The sequence below is a fragment of the Lepidochelys olivacea genome (assembly GCF_965140295.1).
Source record: "Lepidochelys olivacea isolate rLepOli2 genome assembly, chromosome: 3".
In the NCBI taxonomy this organism is placed as follows: Eukaryota; Metazoa; Chordata; order Testudines; family Cheloniidae; genus Lepidochelys; species Lepidochelys olivacea.
The window spans coordinates 159,744,726-159,764,098 of record NC_140413.1 but is presented as its reverse complement, the minus strand read 5'-3'; the positions used below and the strand labels follow the sequence as shown (position 1 = coordinate 159,764,098).

Genomic DNA, 19,373 nt, shown 5'->3' with positions numbered 1-19,373 from the left:
CAGCTGCAAGCCGAGCACCACTTTGACTAATCATGGATTATTTATTATCCCTAAAGAACTCGGGGCTTGCTACGAGCTTGCTTAGAGTTCACCTTGCGGCCATCATGGCCTTCCATCAACAAGTAGATGGGACATCAGTATTCACCCACCCAATTACTAAATGATTCCTAACGGACATACAGAATGTGTGCCGAGCCAGCCGAGAACCACACCAATGTGGGACTTAAATCTGGTTCTCAAAAGTCTAACCAGAGCCCCTTTCGAATCCTTAGCCACATGCTCATTACTTCACTTATCTGTGAAAGTGGCATTCCTGTTCGCGATTACATCAGCATGAAGAGTTAGTGAAATAGGGGTTCTCATGGCTCAACTCCCATACACAATATTCTTCAAGGATAAAGTCACACTTAGGATGTATTCTAAGTTTATAACCAAAATATCATCTTCAATCTCAACCAACTGGCTCACTTACCTACATTCCACCTAGAACCACACACTAATGCTCAAGAGGCAATCCTGCACACACTGGAATCCTGCACACACTGGAAGTGCGCCGGGCCTTAGCCTTTTACCTAGACAGAACGAAGCCATTCCATAAATCTCTTAGACTCTGTGTCAACAACAGAACGATCAAAAGATTCTGCCATATCAACTCAGAGATTATCCAAATGGATATCCAGCTTGTAGCCATACATGCTATTCACTACATAACACTGAAGTCCCTCTGGGCATCAGAGCCCACTCGACAAGAGCTTTAGCTACCTCCGCAGCATTTCTACACAATTTTCCCATTCCAGACATCTGCAGGGCAGCTGCCTGGGCCTCTGAACACACATTCATGAACCACTGTGCAATCACTCTTGGCTCCAGCTTGGATACATAACTAGGCGTCACTGTACTAGCCTCAGCAATTGACTCCACTCCGAAGTCCCTTCCATCCTCATGAGGACACTGCTCTACATTAATGTGAAGTGGAGCACCCACAGGGACAACACTCGAAGAAGAAGAGAGGGTTACTCACCTTGTGCAGTAACTGAGGTTCTTTGAGATCTGTGTCCCTCTGGGTGCTCCACTACCCACCCTCCTTGCCTGTACTTCAGAGTTCGCAGTAAGGACTCTACAGTAGAGAAGGAACCGAGGAGTTAGGACACGCGAGTGCTAGTTGAATCGCCAACGGTACCATGAGATGGTTACTGCGCACTCACGTCCCAACCAGGCACTGGTATCGAAAATCTCTGATCAGCAGCACCGGGATGCACCGACACCTGAAGTGGAGCACCCACAGGGACACACATCTGGAAGAACCTCAGTTACTGCACAAGATGAGTAACCCTCTCTTTTCATTTTCCATGATATTATAGTTAACGTTTCATGTCTTAGGAGTTAAGATGTGTACAGTATTATAATTCAAATAACTGGAAATTCTGAGCATGTGTCTTTGCCCATAGAAAATAAAGGGAACTCTTTTATGAAGATCTGTGACAAGGTCATGACACTGAAGGACTAAGTAAAAGAAAGAAACTACTAGGTTAATAATTTAATCTGTTCCATTTTATCTGTCAATTTGAGCTGTGCTAAACCGGATACATGTGATATTTAAGCATTATAGTTGGAATTGCAATTCCAATCAGAGATTTCTTTATGATCTTGTTAATTGCATTCTAGCATGCGTCAGACATTTCTATGTTCTTAGGGGATACAATAACCTATTTTATTTAAACTTTTTTTAGGAAAATCAGCCCTTGGTATTGTGGAAATCACCTACTTTTCTAATTTCTTCAGCTGCTGATACTGCTGCCTTCCTAAAAATGTTTTCAGGAAAATGCATGTGCTGCAGAAGCAGTCACTTTACCTTTTAATTTCTTTTAAGTACTATTACTGTGCTAACTGTGTGATTTTTATTTTATTTTTTTTAAATCTTAGAAAGCAGTAGCTGTTGCAATGCAACAGTTATGTTTGCAGCCTTGGGAATCTCAGATAGAAAAAGTTTTACAGTTTCACAATCAAATTCTGGTAAGTACAGCAGAACATCTGTTAATATGACAAATGTCTTGAATTTGAGGTACAAGTCCAGAGATTCTTTGAAGATTTGTGACAGTATCCAAAAGATCCTAATATAATCACAAGCCTATTGAGAACTACAAAATTAATATTGGAGTAGAAAGAAAAATTATTTTTCAGAACAAAATCAAATTCATATCAGAATTCTAAAATTGCACACACGCTAAATCATTGAATTTTTTTTCTAATAGTCTATCATTTTAGGAATAAGCTCCAGTGCCACTTAGAAATGATCTTTGCAAATGTGTTTTCAGGCTCGGGTTGGTGTGATGTTAGTAGGCCCTACAGGTGGAGGGAAGACAACTGTTAGAACAATTTTAGAAAAAGCCTTGGTAATTTTACCAACTTTACGTTTGGAAAAAAATTCAAAAAATGATGGTGTTTTGCAGGTAAGATATTTGAATATCTGCTCTTACATGTTAGTTTTAAGCTACTGGGTTTAGTTTAATTTTTAATGTTGACGGGCATTTATTTTAAAGCCTGGTTCATAATTCTGCATAGATCATAATTTTTCCAGCAAACAAATTTATCAGTAAAGATCCATATTTGTTTCTTTTTTTAAATTGAGTGCTTTGGGAAAGTAACACATTAATATCATTAATACCTTGGGGAGAGTATTTTGAAAAGTGCCCAAGAAAGTTTGATGCCTAACTTCCATTGTCAGTAGGAGTTGGATGCCTAAGTCTCTTAGGCACTTTTGAAAATTGCACTCTGAAGTGTGGGGGTGAGAATAGCAAGTTTCAATGCAAGTTTCCTCACTACACTCAATCTTTGAGCCTCAATCCTTGACCTAGGAAGACCATCCCTGTGGCTGAGAGGTAATTTGTTCTTCATACTTATTCATTCAGACCTTGGCCTTTCTATTGACTGCCACTAGTGCGCTCAAATATATCAGTGATATGGGTAGTTGTCTACTAGAAAGCGGACTGAGACAACTTTTAGTAATTACAGACCTTTGCGAGATTTGAACCAGTAATAACCTAGTAATGAAACACTTCATGTCTCATTACCAATTCCTTAAGTCATCTAGTCCCTTATTTATCGTTTAGAATTAATTAATCAGACGTACACTTTTCAGCTAAGAAAACTGAAAGAGCAATTTATATTTCAAAAAGAATACATACTTTATGCTCCCATTTTTATTAAAGAATGTCAATATCTTGCAGTAAAATTTAATTTTTTTAGTTAGCCTTTTAAATGTAAATTATTTTAGATAACGGGTAACCCAGTAACAATATTGTAATTAAGAATTTATTGCATGATACTGAACCACAAAAAAAAAAAAGTCATGTATGGTGCAGCAGGACTTAGCAATGACAAATCTGGAAGTCAGTGCCACAAAAGATTTATGTAAAGAAGTCTGAAGCATAAATTACTCTTCTTTTTTTATACAGATATTTTACATTTAACTGCTAGTTCATTAAAATGATCTTATTCTAGTCTTTTGGGTAAGTATACATTTTTTAAATTGGCCAAAAATTTACTACTACTTTGAGTGATTGCTCATGTCCATTTCACTGTAGGTGTGTGCGCTTGCCACATGCACCGGTGGTGGAAGTTTTTCTGTCAGTGGTATCTAAAGCAAATGGGCTCTGGCGCCCTCTGGAGTGATGCACATATGTGCCGGTATAAGGACAGCTGCCGCCCCCCTCCTTTTCAGTTCCTTCTTACCGCCAGTGATGGTGCTGGAACATTCCCTTGCCTCGGCAAATTTTTGACTCTTCGAGTGTTGTTTTTTGCTGTATATAATTGTTGTTAGTTGTTATTAGTTCCCTTTGTGTAAGTATAGAATAAGTTAGTCTCCCGTGAGACTTAGCCCAGGGACGATACATGCCCCAGTCCCTGGGCTTCAAGCCTTGTGAGCGCTGTGAAAAACCTATGTCCATCAGCAGTCTCCACCAAAGCTGTCTGAAGTGCTTGAGGGAAACCCATGTAAGCGACAAGTGTCGCATTTGCAGAAGTTAGCTGCGCACCAAAAAGGAGTGGGACATTCAGCTTCGAGTGCTCCTTATGGAGCCAGCCAGATCAGATTCCACTCCAAGCACCTCCGCATCGGTGTGGAGTGTGACACTGGTCCTGACCTCCGAACGGCACCAATCCCCATCTCCAGTACTTGCAAAGAAGCAGAAGAAACACACCTGGATCAGGCGGTCTCCCATGTCCCATAAAGGGAAGGAGAAAGCCAGAGGTGAGCAAAGACCCACGTGGTGCAGCTCATGCCCTCCAGAGCGCTGCCAGACTGCAGTATCACCAGCTGATCTGTCGAGCCCCCTCCAGGACCTGCCCAACACCCTGGGAAGCAGCAGAGGCATCCAGCACCTGGCAGTGCTATCCATACCAGAGGACTTTCAGGCTGCTTAAGGACATATTGTCCCTCCCGGTGCTGCCAATGCCTGTGAGAAAAGTTGCCCGCTCAAGAGGCAATCCTGCCCTACGGCCCTTAAAATGATCACCATCTGCATGGCACTGCTGCCTGGCACCACCACAGGTGGCATCCCGCCAGCAGTCTCCAGAGCTGTGCTGTCGGCCCTCCAACACAAGCCAGCTGGCCTGCCAGAGCTCCCAGCACCACTCCTTGGACTCCAGGCACCAGAGGTGGATTTACAGTAAAACACAGTGCCCTGGCATGGGGCACCCCAACAATAGGGGGCCCCGTGGCCAGGTAGCTGTAGGGGCAGAAGCTTGGTCCTGCAGGCTCCTGGGGTTCCTGCTGCAGGCTCCACACCCACTGGCAGCCAGGCTCCCCCCTTCCCCGCCTCTTCCCTGAGCATGCTGCGTTTCCGACCCTCCCTCTCCTTCCCAGCACTGCCCCTGCTGCCGAACAGCTGTTTGCCGGTGCTCAGGTCGCTCTGGGGGGGGGGGTAGTGGGGCCGCAGTGCATTTGCGGGAGGAGGTACGGAAGAGGCAGGGTGGAATTGGGGAAGGATGGAGCAAAGGCGAGGCTCCCGCAATCCACCTACACATACCGCCCCCGCCGTAAGCCGCTCAGGGCAGGGGACTGGGAGCACCTCCACGACCTCAGCCCACACCCCCACATGCCCACCCTGAGCTCCAAACAGGAGCTCCTGCACACACACCCCATTCCCACTTGCACCCCTTGCACCAAATGGGAGCTGTCCCAAGTAAGCGCTCCACACTCCAACCTCCCACCCCAACCCTGAGCCCCCTCCTGCATCCTAACTTCTGGCCAGACCCTGCATCCCCACCCCCAGCCCGCTGCTGCACCCTAACTCCCTCCCAGACCCTGCACCCCCAGCTGTGACTCCTGCACCCCCTTATACACCCTCAGCCCCCTGCCCTCCCTGACTCCTGCACCCTCCTCACACACACCCAGCCCTGACTCCTGCACCCCTCTCACACACCCACAGCCACCTGCACTCCCTGACTCCTGCAACCCCTTCACACACTCCCAGCCCTGAGTCCTGCACCCCTCTCACACAGCCTCTTGCCCTCCCTGACTCCTGCAACCCCCTCACACACACCATGCCCTCCCTGACTTGTGCACTCCCTCACACCTCCAGCCTCCTGCCAACCTGAGTCCTGAAGCCCCCCACATCCCCACCTGCACTCCTTGCACCAAATAGGAGCTGCCCCAGGTAAGCGCTCCACACCCCAACCCCCTGCCCCAGCCCTGAGCCCCTTCCCGCACCCTAACACCTGGCTAGACCCTGCACCCGAACCCCCAGCCTGCTTCTGCACCCTAACTTCCTCCCAGACCCTACACCCCCAGCCCTAAGTGGGCCCCTCCCACACCCTAAGTCATGGCCTGACCCTACAACCCAATGTTCTTTTACATTTTTTTATAAAGTGCCCTTATCCAAAGCGCTTTACAATAGTTAGCTAACGGTACAAACAATATTTGGAAAGATCATTAAGTGGTCTGCCGAGACCTTCAGCGATTTTCAAGTGGTCTGTGGAAAAATAAGTTAGACTACAAAAACAATCAAGGTACCTCACTTTATTTTCATTTACTTCCGATTACTTATAGGAGGAGGAGGAAGAAAAAAAGAATGTAAAATGGGGGTGGGGCGGGAGATAAGAGAGAATGTTGTTTTTCTTGGCTAGGTCCCAAGAAGGGGTGACAAAAATGAAGCTGCACACAGGGTCCCACTAACTCTAAATCCGCCGCTGCCAGGCACCATTCTCCAGAATCCCAGCGTCATTTGCTAGCTATCTGGCACAAACCTCCCAAGGCACGCCACCAGTCCCCAGTGGCCCAGCACTGGTCTCCTGAGTGTCTGCGTCACTCTCCAGCCTCATGGCACCGATTCCTTGAGTCTCAACGCCAGCCTCTAGATTGACAATATCGGTCTCCAGCAGCCCGACGCCAATCTCTGGAGTCATGATGGAGGTCTTCGGGCTCCCGGTCACTGGAGCCCTGGCACCGTTTCCAGAATGTGAGTCATCTATCACTGGGCAACCATCACTGATCCACTGAGTGCTGTCACCAGAGGACCCAACAAGTTCTGACATGCCAGCACCAGTCCCCAGGGGATGAGCACAGGGACGACCAGCATGGAAAGGGCAAAGAGGCGGTAGTGGTACACCTTGGTTCCCAAGACAAGTCTCTTCCTCCTCAGACTTGGAAGGCGAGGAGCTCGTAGTGCCCGCGGGCCAAGGTCACCTGCCAGTTTCATCAGGATTTCCCCTGGGACTGCCAGCAAGCACTTGGCCTCAGGGCCAGTGGACAGCTCCATGGCAGTTCTGGAACCCTTGGGGGTTCCCTCAGATATTGGAGCACGTGCAGTGATCAGTCTCAGGGACGTCTGAGAAGCGATCGGCGACAGTCTCCCGTCCACCCCAAGACTCAAAAGAGGAGTCAGAGCAGGGTGTCCAGGGGTAGTCAGCCTCAGCCAAGGATCCTCCGGCAGCGGATATGCAGTTGATCGACCCACCTGTGCCCACTTCCTCATCCTCTTCACTTGATAAGGCGTTGGTGGGGCCCTCCTATATGATTCCCCAGGACGATGTCAAAGCTCAGCAGGAGCTACTTAAGAGTTGCAGCAAACCTGGGGCTGCGGGCCAAGGAGTTGTCCAAACCTTCCAACACCCTATTTGACATATTGAGTGCAGCGGCCCCTTCTACGGTGGTTCTGCCTGTCCACCAGGAAGTGGTAAAGTTAATCAAGGCCTTGTGGCAAATTCCCGCCTTCCTGCCCCCCCATCTCCAAGTGGGCAGAGAGAAAATATTATGTCCCAGCTAAAGGCTTCAAATACCTTTACACCAACCCCTCCCTGAGCTCTTTGGTTGTATCCGCTGCCAGTGAGCGTGACAGGCAGGGGCAACCTGGTTTGACCCTTAAGAACAAAGATGCAAAGAGGCTCGATATGTCTGGCAGAAAGATTTATTCGACTGCCAGCTTCCAATTGCGGGTGGCCACCCACCAAGCCCTGCTTGGTGGATACGATTATAACACTTGGCAATCCATGGCCAAGTTTTTGGACTCTTTGCCAGAGGGCTCTAAGCAGGAGTTCCTGGCCATTCTCAAGGAGGGCAAGACACTGGCGAGGGCTGCTCTCCAAGCAGCCTCAGATGCAGCGGTCTCCGCAATCAGGACCATGGGTTTGGCCATGTCCATGAGAAGGGCGTCTTGGCAACAGGGATCCAGGCTCCCAGTGAGGGTTCAGCATTCAATCCAGGACCACCCCTTTGATGTCCTGGCGCTGTTCTCGGACCAAGCAGACAACAGATTGCATGGTCCAAAAGATTCCCTGGCTACATTGCGCTTCCTGGGTCTTCACATGCCTGTGCCCGCAAGAAAGCGGTTCAAACCGCAGCAGACCCAGAGTTTCGGGAGCCAGTCCAGGTTGGAGTGCTACCATAAGACGGGCCAGGGCTATAAGTGCCACGAGGGCCAACTGCTGACCTCCTCTGCTCAGTTGGGCTCCACTCACCACCAGCCGGGTAACAAGCAGGCATTTTGAGGGTGCACCCAACAGTAACCTCCCAGTCTGCAATCGGGATCCAATGCCTCTCCTGCGGGTGGGAGCCAAAGAGGATGTTTCCCAGCATCTGAGAGGGAAAGAATTTTACTCCTACTGTTTTTTGATTCCAAAGGCCAAAGCGGGGTGGGGGGGGTCTATGTCCCATTCTCAACTTGTGAGACCTCATCAAATATCTCAAGAAGTTGAAGTTATGCATGGTCTCCCTAGGCTCCATCATCCCTTCCCTGGATCCTGGAGACTGGTATGCCGCCCTTGACCTGAAGGACACTTATTTTCATATTTCAATTTTTCATGGCCAAAGAAGGTTCCTATGGTTTGTAATCGGGCAGACTCATTACCAGTTCACAGTGCTCCCATTTGGCCTAGCAACAGCACCAAAAGTGTTAACAAAGTGCATGGTAGAGGTCGCAGCCTACCCCAGACATAGGGGTATCCAGATCTACCCATATCTCTACAACTAGCTTATCAAGGGCCAGTTTAGGGAGTACGTCCAATGCAGTGTTGCGGTGCTACAAGCCACCAGCCAAGCGCTGCACCCGTTGATAGATGAACAAAAATCAACATTGGTCCTGGTGCAGAAGATAGTTTATCAGACCAGTCTTCGACTCTTCCCAAGCCAGAGCATTCCTGCCAAAAGCCAGGTTTGGGGCAATATCAGATCTGATTGCCCAAGTCACCACCCACCCACTCACTACAGCCCAGCTCTGTCTCAGGCTGCTAGGATACATGGTGGCATGCACTTAACTTTGTTCAGCATGCAAGACTATGACTCAGACCCCTCCAGATGTGGCTGGCATCACTTGGCAAGCTCCTCACTATCCCGCCACAGTTACTCACTGCCCTGCAATGGTTGTCCAACCTGGATTTGGTGTTGGAAAGTGTTCCATTTGCGACTCCACAACCTACAGTGTCCCTGGTGTCAGATGCTTTCGACCTCGGTAGGGGAGCCTCAGTACACTCAGAACTCATGGTCTATGGTGTCAAGAGGCGTTGTCATTGCACATAAACATCAGAGAGTTCAGGGCCATCCGCCTGGCTTGTGTAGTGTTCCTTCCCCATCTGTCTGGTTGTGTAGTGCAGGTATTGACAGACAACACAGCCTCCATGTTCTATGTCAACAGACGGGGGAGCTCGATCATAGGCCCTTTGTCAGGAAGGGACTTCTATATCCAACATGCTATCCACCTAGAAGCCTCCAACTTCCCTGGCGTCTGGGACACACTGGTGGATCGCCTCAGCGGGTCCTTTTTTTCTCTCACCATGCTTCGTCCCTCCACGTGGAGGTCGTCAAGATGCTCTTCCAGAAGTGGAGAGCTCCCCAAGTAGACCTATTCATCACCAGACAGAACAGAAAATGTCACCAGTTCTGCTCTCTGCAGGGTCTCAACAGTGGCTCATTATTCAATGCCTTTCTCCTGTCATGGACGGGCGACCTGATGTATACCTTCTTGCCAATATCACTGATCAGCAAAGTCCTCTTGAAGGTCAAGACAAGACGGGAGTCATTATGATAGCCCCAGGTTGGCTTTGCCAGCATTGGTTCGGCACACTCATGGACTTAGTGGTAGTAGCCCCGTGGACACTTTCCAACTGCTCGGACCTGCTCTCTCAGGATCATGGACAATTACTGCACCCGAACCTCGCCTCTCTGCACCTCACAGCGTGGATGCTGCGTGGCTGAATCTTGAAGAACAAGCCTGCTCTAGTCAGGTCTGGCAGATTCTTTCAGAAAGCAGAAAGGCCTCCACCAGAGTGACTTACCTGGCAAAGTGGAAGCGCTTCTCCTGCAGGGTGTCGGAGCAGAATATCTTTCTGGTCCAGTCGTCTCTACAATCCATCCTGGATTACCTCTTCACTTTAAAGCACCAGGGTCTTGCCTTTTCATCGATCAAGGTGCACTTGACGACCATATCGGCCTTCCGCCCTCGCATCCAGGGTCGATCAGTATTCTGACATGAGATGACAGTCAGGTTCCTGAGAGGCCTTAACACTTTTCACGCCGCTTTGGGATCCAGTTCCCCAGTGGGATCTCAACCTGGTCCTCTCCAGGCTCATTGGCCTTCCCTTCAAGCCTCTGGCTTCGTGCTCTCTTTCACACCTATCATGGAAGATCTCATTCCTTGTAATTATTACATTGGTGAGGCAAGTCTCTGAAATTAAAGCTCTTAGAGCCCCCATACACGGTGTTCTACAAGGAGAAGGTAAAACTGCGTCCCCATTCAGCCTTCCTGCCAAAGGTGGTATCGCAGTTGAATGTCAATCAGGATATCTTCCTCCTGGTATTCTGTCCAAAGCCTCACACGTCCCATGAGGAGAGGCATCTGCACACCCTAGATATCAGGCATGCCCTGGCCTTCTACCTGGAGCTCACCGAGCCCTTCCACTGATCTACTCAACTCTTCATTGCGGTGGCTGACAGGATGAAGGGCCTCCCAGTGTCTTTTCAGAGGATTTCATCCTGAATCACTACATGCATCCAAACTTGCTAATAGATGGAACAGGCTGTGCCCTCCCAATAATGACAGCTCATTCCACAAGAGCTAAGGCATCATTGGCTGCTTTCCTGTCGCATGTCCCCATCCAGGACATCTGCAGAGCTACGACATGGTCATTGGTATACACCTTCAAGATGCACTATGCCATCACCCAGCAGGCCAGATATGATGCTGGCTTTGGCAGAGCTGTGTTGCCGTTGACACTCCATTAACTCTACCCGCCTCAGGAGGTACCACTTGGGAGTCACCTACAATGGAATGGACATGAGCAAGCACTCAAAGAAGAAAAAACGATTACCTTTCACAACTGTTGTTGTTCAATATGCGTTGCTCATGTCCATTCCATGACCCACTCTCCTTCCCCTCTGTTGGAGTTCCAGCAAGAAGGAACTGAAGTGGAGGCCAGCTGTGCCCCTTATACCGGCACATGTGCATGCCATTCCAGAAAGCACCAGAGCCAGTCCCCTATGGATGCCACTGAGGGGAAAACTTCCAGCACTGGTGGATGTGGTGAACACATACCTACAATGGAATGGACATGAGCAACACATAGAATATCAGGGTTGGAAGGGACCTCAGGAGGTCATCTAGTCCAACCCCCTGCTCAAAGCAACCAATCCCCAGCTAAATCATCCTAGCCAGGGCTTTGTCAAGCCTGACCTTAAAAACCTCTAAGGAAGGAGATTCCACCACCTCCCTAGGTAATGCATTCCAATGCTTCACCACCCTCCTAGTGAAAGTTTTTCCTAATATCCAACCTAAACCTCCCCCACTGCAACTTGAGATCATTAGTCCTTTTTCTGTCATCTTGTACCAGTGAGAACAGTCTAGATCCATCCTCTTTGGAACCCCCTTTCAGGTAGTTGAAAGCAGCTATCAAATCCTCCCCTCATCCTTCTCTTCTGCAGACTAAATAATCCCAGTTCCCTTAGCCTCTCCTCATAAATCATGTGCTCCAGCCCCCTAATCATTTTTGTTGCCCTCCGCTGGACTCTTTCCAATTTTTCCACATCCTTCTTGTAGTGTGGGGCCCAAAACTGGATACAGTACTCCAGATGAGTCCTCACCTATGCCTAACACAGGGGAATGATCATGTCCCTCAATCTGATGGCAATGCTCCTACTTATACAGCCCAAAATGCCGTAAGCCTTCTTGGCAACAAGGGCACACTGTTGATTCATATCCAGCTTCTGTCCACTGTAACCCCTACATTCTTTTCTGCAGAACTGCTGCCTAGCCACTTGCTCCCTAGTCTGTAGCAATGCATGGGATTCTTCCATCCTAAGTGCAGGACTCTGCACTTGTCCTTGTTGAACCTCATCAGATTTCTTTTGGCCCAATCCTCTAATGTGTCTAGGTCCCTCTGTATCCTATCTCTATCCTCCAGCGTATCTACCACTCCTCCCAGTTTAGTGTCATCTGCAAACTTGCTGAGAGTGCAATCCACGCCATCCTTCAGATCATTAATGGAGATATTGAACAAAACCAGCCCCAGGACTGATCCTGGGGTACGCCGCTTAATACCAGTTTCCAACTAGACATGGAGCCATTGATCACTACCCGTTGAGCCTGATGATCAAGCCAGCTTTCTATCCACCTTATAGTCCATTCATCCAGCCCATACTACTTTAACTTGCTGGCAAGAATACTGTGGAAGACCATGCTAAAAGCTTTGCTAAAGTCCAGTAATAACATGTCCACTGCTTTCCCCTCATCCACAGAGCCAGTTATCTCATCATAGAAGGCAATTAGGTTAGTCAGGCACGACTTGCCCTTGGTTAATCCATGTTGACTGTTCCTGACCACTTTCCTCTCCTCTAAGTGCTTCAAAATCGATTCCTTGAGGACCTGCTCCACGATTTTTCCAGGGACTGAGGTGAGGCTGATTGGCCTGTAGTTCCCCAGATCATCCTCCTTCCCTTTTTTAAAGATGGGCACTATATTAGCCTTTTTCCAGTCATCCAGAACCTCCCCCGATCACCATGAGTTTTCAAATATAATGGCCAATGGCTCTGCAATCATATCCGCCAACTCTTTAGCACCCTCGGATGCAGTGTGTCCAGCCCCACGGACTTGTGCTCATCCAGATTTTCTAAATAGTCCTGAACCACTTCTTTCTCCACAGAGGGCTGATCACCTCCTCCCCGTACTGTGCTGCCCAGTGCAGTAGTCTGGGAGCTGACCTTGTTCATGAAGACGGAGGCAAAAAAAGCATTGAGTACATTAGCTTTTTCCACATCCTCTGTCACTAGGTTGCTTCCCCCATTCAGTAAGGGGCCCATACTTTCCTTGACCACCTTCTTGTTGCTAACATACCTGTAGAAACCCTTCTTGTTACTCTTAACATCCCTTGCTAGCTGCAACTCCAAGTGTGATTTGGCCTTCCTGATTTCACTCCTGCATGCCTGAGCAATATTTTTATACTGCTTCCTGGTCATTTGTCCAAACTTCCACTTCTTGTGGAAGCTTCTTTTTTTGTGTTTATGATCAGCAAGGATTTCACTGTTAAGCCAAGCTGGTCGCCTGCCATATTTACTATTCTTTCTACACATCGGGATGGTTTGTTCCTGCAACCTCAGTAAGGATTCTTTAAAATACAGCCAGCTCTCCTGGACTCCTTTCCCCCTCATGTTGTTCTCCCAGGGGATCTTGCCCATCAGTTCCCTGAGGGAGTCAAAGTCTGCTTTTCTGAAGTCCAGGATCCATATTCTGCTGCTCTCCTTTCTTCTTTGTGTCAGGATCCTGAACTCGACTAGCTCATGGTCACTGCCTCCCAGGTTCCCATCCACTTTTACTTCCCCTACTAATTCTTCCTGTTTTGTGAGCAGCAGGTCAAGAAGAGCTCTGCCCCTAGTTGGTTCCTCCAGCACTTGCACCAGGAAATTGTCCCCTACACTTTCCAAAAACTTCCTGGGTTGTCTGTGCACTGCTGTATTGCCCTCCCAGCAGATATTGGGGTGATTGAAGTCCCCCATGAGAACCAGGGCCTGTGATCTAGTAACTTCTGTTAGTTGCCTGAAGAAAGCCTCATCCACCTCATCCCGCTGGTCTGGCGGTCCATAGTAGACTCCCACCACAACATCACACTTGTTGCTCACACTTCTAAACTGAATCCAGAGACTCTCAGGTTTTTCTGCAGTTTCATACTGGAGCTCTGAGCAGTCATACTGCTCTCTTACAAAGAATGCAATTCCCCCACCTTTTCTGCCCCGCCTGTCCTTCCTGTTTATATCCATCCATCACAGCATTCCAGGCATGTGAGTTATCCCACCAAAACATCTCAAAGAACAACAGTTATGAAAGGTGAGTAAGCAAGGCTTTTCTTTATATTCTTCCATTAAAGAACAATTTTTTTCTTTTTAAAATTTCTATGGATGTTTGGTTCTCACAGACCTGACAGGCTAATGTATCAGCAGTGGTTGTGCAAGCTTTCCCACATACTTTAAGTCTGCAACAGGTCTAGCTGTTTCAGTCCTAGACTACTAGAATTGTGTGTTGGTTTTGCAAAGGCAAATGTCAAGTAGGAACTAGGTATAGACCACATATTTATTTTTCACTTACTACATGTAACAAGTTATGAAACCAGGCCTCTAGAGTCTATGGCTAGTTCATTAACCCATTGCACTACCTAGCTCTACTTTTGAATAAGAAAACAAATATAAATTCTAATCAACATACTGAGTGTGAAAATAAATGTCATACTTTGTTGTCCAGTGTTGTGTTATTTTGAAGCTCTACTATAATGAAGGTTAGAATATTTTATGCTCACATTTCCACCATATCAAAATTAAATTAATCCTAAATTAATCTTCAATAGAAAAACTCAGATTGATAATGTGGCTTTTCTAATATCAGACTTACTGTGTTTAGAAACTCAATAAAGCTTCTTTATGCTGTTTGAATGTAAATTAAACACACTTGTGGTGCATTTCAGACCTTGTTGCCGAGGACCCTGAATCCCCTTATGAAGCTAATGGAAGATTTGACTGAGGCCTGGTCTCCACTGAAAAGTTAGGTCAACCCAGCTACATCGCTTAGAGATGTAAAAAAGAAAATCCACATTGCTGAGCAATGTAGTTAAGCCAACCTAACCCACAGTGTAAACAGCGCTAGGTCAAGAATTATTTTTTTGACCTAGCTACTGCTTCTCAGGAGGGTGGATTACCTACACCGACAGGAGAACCCCTATCATTGCTGTAGGGAATATCTACACTGAAGCACTGCAATGGTGCAGCTGCAGTTGTGCAGCTGTGCTGCTGTAGCATTTCAAGTATAGACAAGCCCTGAGTAAGAACTCAGGGTGAAATGCAACAAGCTTTTTATGTGCATGTTTGAGTTAGTCCATTTAAATCAGTGGGACTGCTCAGGTGCTTAAAGTTATACACATGCATAAGTACCTTGCTGAATCAGGGCTTCACTAAGAATTGTTAGATTTGACCCTTTGTGGTGTATAAATGGTGTTGCAATCTGTTAGTCATTAAGGTTAAAGGCCTTATAATTGAAGTAGAATTAAGCTAATAGTAGAATACAAATTCTGCAATTAAAAAAAAGTCTTTACCTCAGAATGCACCAAAGAAAGGAAAAGTGGATACTTTTGTTATAAACCCAAAGTGTGTCAGTGTTGGTGAGCTGTATGGACAGACTGATCCTAACACTATGGAGTGGTCTGATGGATTATTGGCATCAGCAGTTCGAACATTTGCAAAATATTCAACAAAAAAATCTAAAAAAAAGGAGTCAAACACTGATGCAGCTACAAGAATCCAGGACGCTTACACTGTGAGTTCAGTTGTTATTTTAATGATTATAAGGAATATGTTAGTCTTGCATGACCTAATGTTGACTTCTAAAGTGGGCCAGCTGTAGGGTTTTGAGAGGCTGGCAAGCTATTATTTGGGCTCTCTTCCCCCAAAACTTCTCCTTTTAGTGCAATAATCCTCTTCTTTCCCATCAAGGAGGATAGCTAGCAAAATGTCAATTGATGCTCTTTTGGCCAAATTTTATTCGGACTTAAATCAGTAAAAGCTTTGCCTTGACTATAATGGGATCAAGATTTGGCCATCAGAGAGCTGCAGATCCTAATCACACATAAAATTTGGGACTGTCCCACAAATTTGGAAGCCTCAAAAAAAAAAAAGTCAATGACCCTGTTTTAGATGCAAATGTTGCTGGTTCCAAAAGTAGCTCTGCTTTTAAATCTTCAAGCTGCTGTGTTTAATTATATTTAATGAATGAAATTTGTGCTGCAGAACTCTCAACCCAGGGGGAGTGGAGCTAAGGTGGCTTTGTGCTCTGGTGGTCCTGTGCCCCTCTGTTGGAGTGGCCATTGGCATAATTTAGGCAGCCCCGGGGGCCTGCCTAAATTATGGCAACCTTCTGGGGCTTTCCTATGGGCTATTGCACTGGCCAGAATCTTGGTAGTACTCTGTGCTGTGGCCCTGCCCCTGACATGCTCCTACACCAAAGCTTGTTGAGGGGGGTTTTCGAAGGAAACCTTACAGCTTTGTTCCTTAATTCTTGTACTAAAGGAATCTTCTCACAGACTGAATGGGGACTTTTTAAGCCCCTTTAATTTTCTTTGGTCCATTTACCTTGTGTAGAGAGGACGGGGTGGGGTTGAAGATCCTGTCAAATATACTTATGACCCAATCCTACAGGTAAAATACTTTGTGGCTTATTGCTGTGTTCAGAGAAGTTCCTCTGAAGGGTAGCAAGTCCTGAGCTCAAGCAGCAAATACAATGGAGAAGTCAGAAATGCATTAATATATCTGGTCATATGTGATGTGCATGTTTTCTGCATGTGTTGTGTTTTGCACGAGGCAGTAACCCTTGATATGGAGCTAAACATATGCATAGTGGGCTTGCTTACAGTTAACATTTTTTGGCAGTTGTCATTTCTTGCATTTGGTAAATATTTTTGAAAACCAAACACAATAAATGTAAATTAGTAAATCTAAAGGTAGAAATTGAAAAGCTCCCCACCTCACTCCAAAGTTAAAATTTGAAATAGACTACTGCTTCATCACTGTTGAGATTGAAGCCACTAGTCCTTCAACTGCATATGACTCTAGTTTGCAGGATCTCCAGCTGCCACACATATAACAAGTTATCTCAGTTGGCACAAGAATCACAAATCTAAGGGAATAGCTGGACTCTCGGATTTGTGTATGTTACTTTCCTGAGCAGAGTGCTATTATATATTTGTATATAAATTTATACATGGTAGAAGTATATTTTATCTCCTATCACAAGTAACTGCATAAGGCCAATTCCTCCTGGTCTGAAGGTGAAGTAAGTGGTAGGTTTGAGTGGCTGAATAACAGCACGCCTGGAATCTAGCCCAAAGAGTATTTATTTATTTGTTTATTTTGCTTTTATCTTCCCACCTCCAACAGATCCCACGGTTCTTCAAGTAGTGTCCCTCTGGGTGCTCCACTTCAGTGGGTGCACTTGTGCCCTTAGCCTTTGATCAGAGATTTTTGGTAGCAGTGCCCATTCTGCACACGTTTGTGCCCACACAACCTCATGCTCTACACTGAAGTTATATGAGGTAAACCACCCTCAGTTCTTTCTCAACTGCCTTTGGCCCAAGACAGAATCAGCACTTCCTTCAAGGCTAGGTGTTCCCCCTCCTCCCCCCCAAAAAGATAAATTAAGTTTAAACTACTAGAGATGGAGCAATCTTTACATCCAGCTTTGGATCCAGAAGCAGAGGACCTTCCTATACATAGACTTCCCAATACAACTAGTGCTCTGTCCACATCAACATCTCAGTCACTGGAGACCAGTGGAGAGATAGGCGGTACCGCAGCACCAAGTACATTTACAGTACTGAAGTCCTCATCTACATCTGTCTCTAAGCAGAAGTAGGTAAGGAATAAATCTCAATAAAAATCTGGTCACCATCTTATGAGAAGGCTACAGAGATCTCAGGTCCCAAGGGGAGTTCAGTGCCTGCTCCAAGTGAGACTGGTACTGCAAAGGCAAAGAGTAGTCAGACATCTAAGATAGACTTGGTAATGGGTTTGGATACCTGTACCTAGAGCAACAGAGACAGGGTTGAAAAAAACAGGCCTATCCCTGAACAACACTCGGTACCTATAACAAGAAAATCAACAGTACCAAAGACTGCTCACCTACCTACAGTACTGAGGGCATCCCATTCCAAGCACTTGGTACCAGCTGCATCAGTACCAAAACTGTCCCACAGGTTCCCACTCGACTCAATCTTTGATACCATCAGAACTGCAAGAGTTATGGTACCCTATAGATCTGAAAATATCTTCCGAGCCAGAGTCTCCTCTCTTAACAAGTGAAGGTTTGTCAATGACAAGACTCTCCCACTCACTGCTCTCTCTGTCACCCAGAGTATCACACTGGCCCTTATCTACTCTGGAAGCCAAACAGCTGTCTCCCCATTTAGAATATGTAGAAAAAGACTCATCAGACTCTCAAATTTTGGTGCAAATTTCTCCTACTGATTCTAGGTCACATCGCCGTACCTCCTATACTGATATATTAAAGGAGGATAGACCTCAAGTGACACCCACATGGCAGGTACACAGATAGCTGCTTCCACCTATGACATTTGGGCCTTGCTGGCACCTGTGGGAATTCTACCACCAAAAGTGTATATCAAGGTCCTTGCAACTCCAGAGGGAGCAGAGAAGAGCCCATTCTCCTCAATCCTCTTTACCACCGCCTATGCTAGAGGAAGAGATCAGGACTAATAAGGATAATATTTCCTCATCTCCTTATGTAGCTCTCATGCCTCCACTACCTTCTGTGGTGGATGACTTAAGGCAGTTTCACAAACTGATGGAGCAGATTGCTGACACTACAGATTCCATTGGAGGAGATTCAAGAGTCCCATCATAAACTCCTAGATATTTTACGCACTTCAGCATCTATGAAGAATCCTATTTCAGTCACTGAAGCTGTTATGGAGTCTGGTAAGACAGTTTGGCAAACCACTGCTGCCATAGTGCCTACCTGCAAGAGGGCAAATAAAACATATTACGTTCCAGGTATGGAATTGGAATTTCTATTTTCTCTGTACTCCTTCCACTTCACATGCTATTTCCCTGATGAAAATCAGTGGCTAGCATGCTTATGTTGTCTTAACTTTCAGGTATCTCTGGAACCTTAAGCTCCTACCAAGCTAATCTTCTGTGGTGATAGTGGAGGCAGACAATATAATTCAAAGTCCACCCCACTCAGGAAGGACCACAAGAGGCTCAGTCTTTTTGGTCATACTGTGGAACCTCAGAATTATAAACTAATCAGTTAACCACATACCTCATTTGGAACTGAAAGTACACAATTAGGCAGCAGCAGAGAGACACAAAAATACAGTACAGTACTGTGTTAAATGTAAACTACTTTATAAAAAAAAAAGGGAAAGCAACATTTTTCTTCTGCATAGTAAAGTTTCAAAGCTGTTGTGACAGACCCAGACCAGTGGGGTACAGGAGTCTGGTAGAAGACAAATATACTATCCACTGGATGAATAGTTTTCTGTTCCCTGAGTGAGCAGAGCAGGGACTGCCCTAGAGCAATCAGGAAGGTGCTAGAACCAATTAAGACAGGTAAGCTAATCAAGACACCTGGAGTCAATTAAGAACTTTCTAGAATCAATTGTGGCAGGCAGGCTAATTAGCACACCTGATTTAAAAAGGACCTCCCATCAGTTAGTAGGGGGGCATGTAAGGAGCTGGGAGTGAGAGACCACAGTCCCGAAAGGCAAAAGGAAGCATCAGCTTTGCAAAACAGCAATGTGTATTGTTAATGAACAAGTGCAATTAATAACCAGGGGTTAAGCCCCTTCTCCTTTGTGCCTCCCCCTCGAGGGATTGTTTGCTGGAGCTTTTT

The 19,373-nt window shown here is 46.4% G+C and overlaps 1 protein-coding gene across 1 annotated transcript in view; it reads left to right on the top strand.

Moving 5' to 3' along the window:
- DNAH14 (dynein axonemal heavy chain 14) overlaps window positions 1–19,373 on the top strand; it is a 476,940-nt gene that overhangs the window by 233,377 nt on the left and 224,190 nt on the right. Inside the window, exons 42-44 of the mRNA XM_084624945.1 lie at window positions 1,924–2,013; window positions 2,316–2,450; window positions 15,066–15,281. Of these exons, the coding sequence (XP_084481071.1) occupies window positions 1,924–2,013; window positions 2,316–2,450; window positions 15,066–15,281 (441 nt within the window). The remainder of the gene's footprint in view (window positions 1–1,923; window positions 2,014–2,315; window positions 2,451–15,065; window positions 15,282–19,373) is intronic.